We start from the raw sequence: 2310 nt of genomic DNA, 5'->3' as shown, positions 1-2310 counted from the left end.
GGGTTGGGTTGCCTTGGGGAGTGTCTGCGGGGGAGGGGTATGTCTGGATGGGGGGGATGGGCACGTCTAGGAGGGGGGAGGCTGCGCGGGAGATAGGGTGCCAGCCTCGGCCTCCGAGGGGCCCCAATACCTGATTCCTGTATGTAAACAGCTGGTTTGGGGGCGTGCGCGCCCCGCTGACGGTGGGCTCAGTAGGTGAAAACCAGGTCGGCGATGCTAGACGGGCGCCAGTCCCCTGCGATCATCTCGGTAACCTCGGGGGTGCAATAGTCCGGGAATTCGAAGTGTGACGTGCCCGAGGCGGGCGGCAGGTCCGGGTCGCGGTCCAGGGCGCTGCAGTCCAGGCCGCGGGGCCCGGGGCAACCTGGACAGAAAGCCCAGCGGCTCCTCCCCCGACGCCACCGTCTCATCTTCGCCTTCCTCCACCGTTGCCGCCTCCTCCTCCTCTTCCTCTGGCTCCTCGTCCTCCGACGGTGTTGGGGAGGTGGTGGTGGCGGCCGTCCCCTCGCCCGACGGCCCTTGGGCGCGTTCAGCTTGTCCTCGGGCGGCCCGTCCCGCCGGGACCATCCTCCACAGCTCCCGCCCAGGGGTCTCGACCAGGCGCACTTCCAGCAGCTCTTCGTCGTCGTCCTCGTCGTCGTCCTCTGGCGCCGCCGNAAAAAAAAAAAAAAAAAAAAAAAAGAGAGAGAGAGAGAGAGAAAGAGAGAAAGAAAGAGCGCAAGAAAGGCCCAGAGCCGGAGCACCAAGCTTAAAGGAGGCAGCTGGTGGCTTTGTCAGCGAAGGGAACGCGTGGGGCAGAGACCTGCGGAGACCCTGGGCAGGGGTCCCGGAGGACTCTGGGACCGTTTGTTCCTGAGATTTGTGTGTGTGAATGAGAGTGTGTGAGCACCCGGAGGGTGAACCCACGCCGGTGAGATACAGGTAGTGAGGGCGGAGGGGGTGTGGGGAGGCCGGAGGGGCGGGGCTCGAGAGGGGGAGAAGGGGAGAGGGTAACAGGATGGGGGCAGGGTTCCCAAGGGCACCCTGAACAGGACACAACTTCCTAATTTCCTCCTAACAGCAGCGCCAACCCCGTTTCTCACGTGGAAAACAGACGCAAACGCCCACCTCCATTCCCCTGAACCCATCCTCAGTCTCCGGCCGACCGGCGGTCTCTCTCAAGCTGTTGTTTAGACGTGGGTCTCTTTCCTGCCACTCCATCTGCTGTCACGCCTCAGTCCCAACCCCCTAGCACCAACGTGCTTTAGTTTCTCCCACTGAATACTGCAGCTGTGGTTGTTGAGGGTGGATCTGGATGGATTTAGGAAGGGGCCGTGGGCTTAGGAAGGAGCTGAGAGGGTGCCCTGAGATGATAGGGCGCTTCCCCACGGGGAAGGGAGCAGCAAGAACCCTGTCCCCAGACTAGTAGGCATCTTGGTTCTGAGTTATCATGAACAGTCCCTCTCTAGGTGGATTTCCAGAGAAAGACCCCATTCTTAATTTCCAGTTGGGACAAATAAAAGGGTCGTTTCTGGGGACCACATTAGGCTGTAAAGGCAATCGCGCAATTGGAGGAGGTGATAGGCGAGGGTGCCCACAACAGGGAAAAGGGGCTATGCCACTTAAAAGAGTTTGAAGCCCAAAGCAACCCTTTAGGACCAGTTAGTTTCTTTCTCTCCCTTCCGAGTGCTTCTCCCATTAAGGCAGTGACACCCCGTCGGTTGAGAAGAAGCCACAGGCTCCAGGATCAAAGATTTTTTAGGATAGCTCTACACTCGCTGCCCTCCTCCACCGAGCAGGAGACATAAGCTAGCAGCTCAACTGGGACCAGCCCCCTCCTCCCAAGAAGCATTAAGCATGCGCAAGAAGGGGATGGTCCAAGCGGAGGGGGCGGGCCCTAGCGCTCCCCGAGTAAAGGAGTGCGCCCCTCCCCCCGGGGGGGAGGGGCACGAGAGGAACGCGCGGAGCTGCCCGGTCGCATCGCCCCCTAACCGACAAGGCAGGCAGAGGGCGGAGGGATTCGCGAGCAAGGGAGGGGGCGTGTCCTCCGGCCACGAGGAGGGGCGTGTGCAAAGTGGGGGAGGGGTTCAGGTCTGTAAGAGGAATGGGAGGTGTATCGGAGGGGGGCTGGCTGCTGGTGGCTGTGCGGGAGGGGACAAGATGGGGAGGGGCTTGGATGTCAGGGGAAGGAAGGGGGGTTGGGTTGCCTTGGGGAGTGTCTGCGGGGGAGGGGTATGTCTGGATGGGGGGGATGGGCACGTCTAGGAGGGGGGAGGCTGCGCGGGAGATAGGGTGCCAGCCTCGGCCTCCGAGGGGCCCCAATACCTGATT

At 61.7% G+C, this 2310-nt stretch overlaps 1 protein-coding gene across 1 annotated transcript; it reads right to left on the bottom strand.

Moving 5' to 3' along the window:
* Positions 1 to 6: 6 nt before the first annotated feature.
* On the bottom strand, positions 7 to 660 carry Sox12 (SRY-box transcription factor 12; the record flags this gene model as incomplete). Its single annotated transcript, XM_015485702.2, is given in 2 exon segments — positions 7 to 360; positions 362 to 660. Coding segments are annotated over 2 exon segments (471 nt in total), but the record flags the coding sequence as incomplete, so codon positions are not given.
* Positions 661 to 2310: the final 1650 nt, after the last annotated feature.

Source organism: Marmota marmota, unplaced genomic scaffold (assembly GCF_001458135.2).
Source record: "Marmota marmota marmota unplaced genomic scaffold, marMar, whole genome shotgun sequence".
In the NCBI taxonomy this organism is placed as follows: domain Eukaryota; kingdom Metazoa; phylum Chordata; class Mammalia; order Rodentia; family Sciuridae; genus Marmota; species Marmota marmota.
Note: the sequence above shows the minus strand (reverse complement) of the source record. Positions and strands in the feature narration are given on the sequence as shown.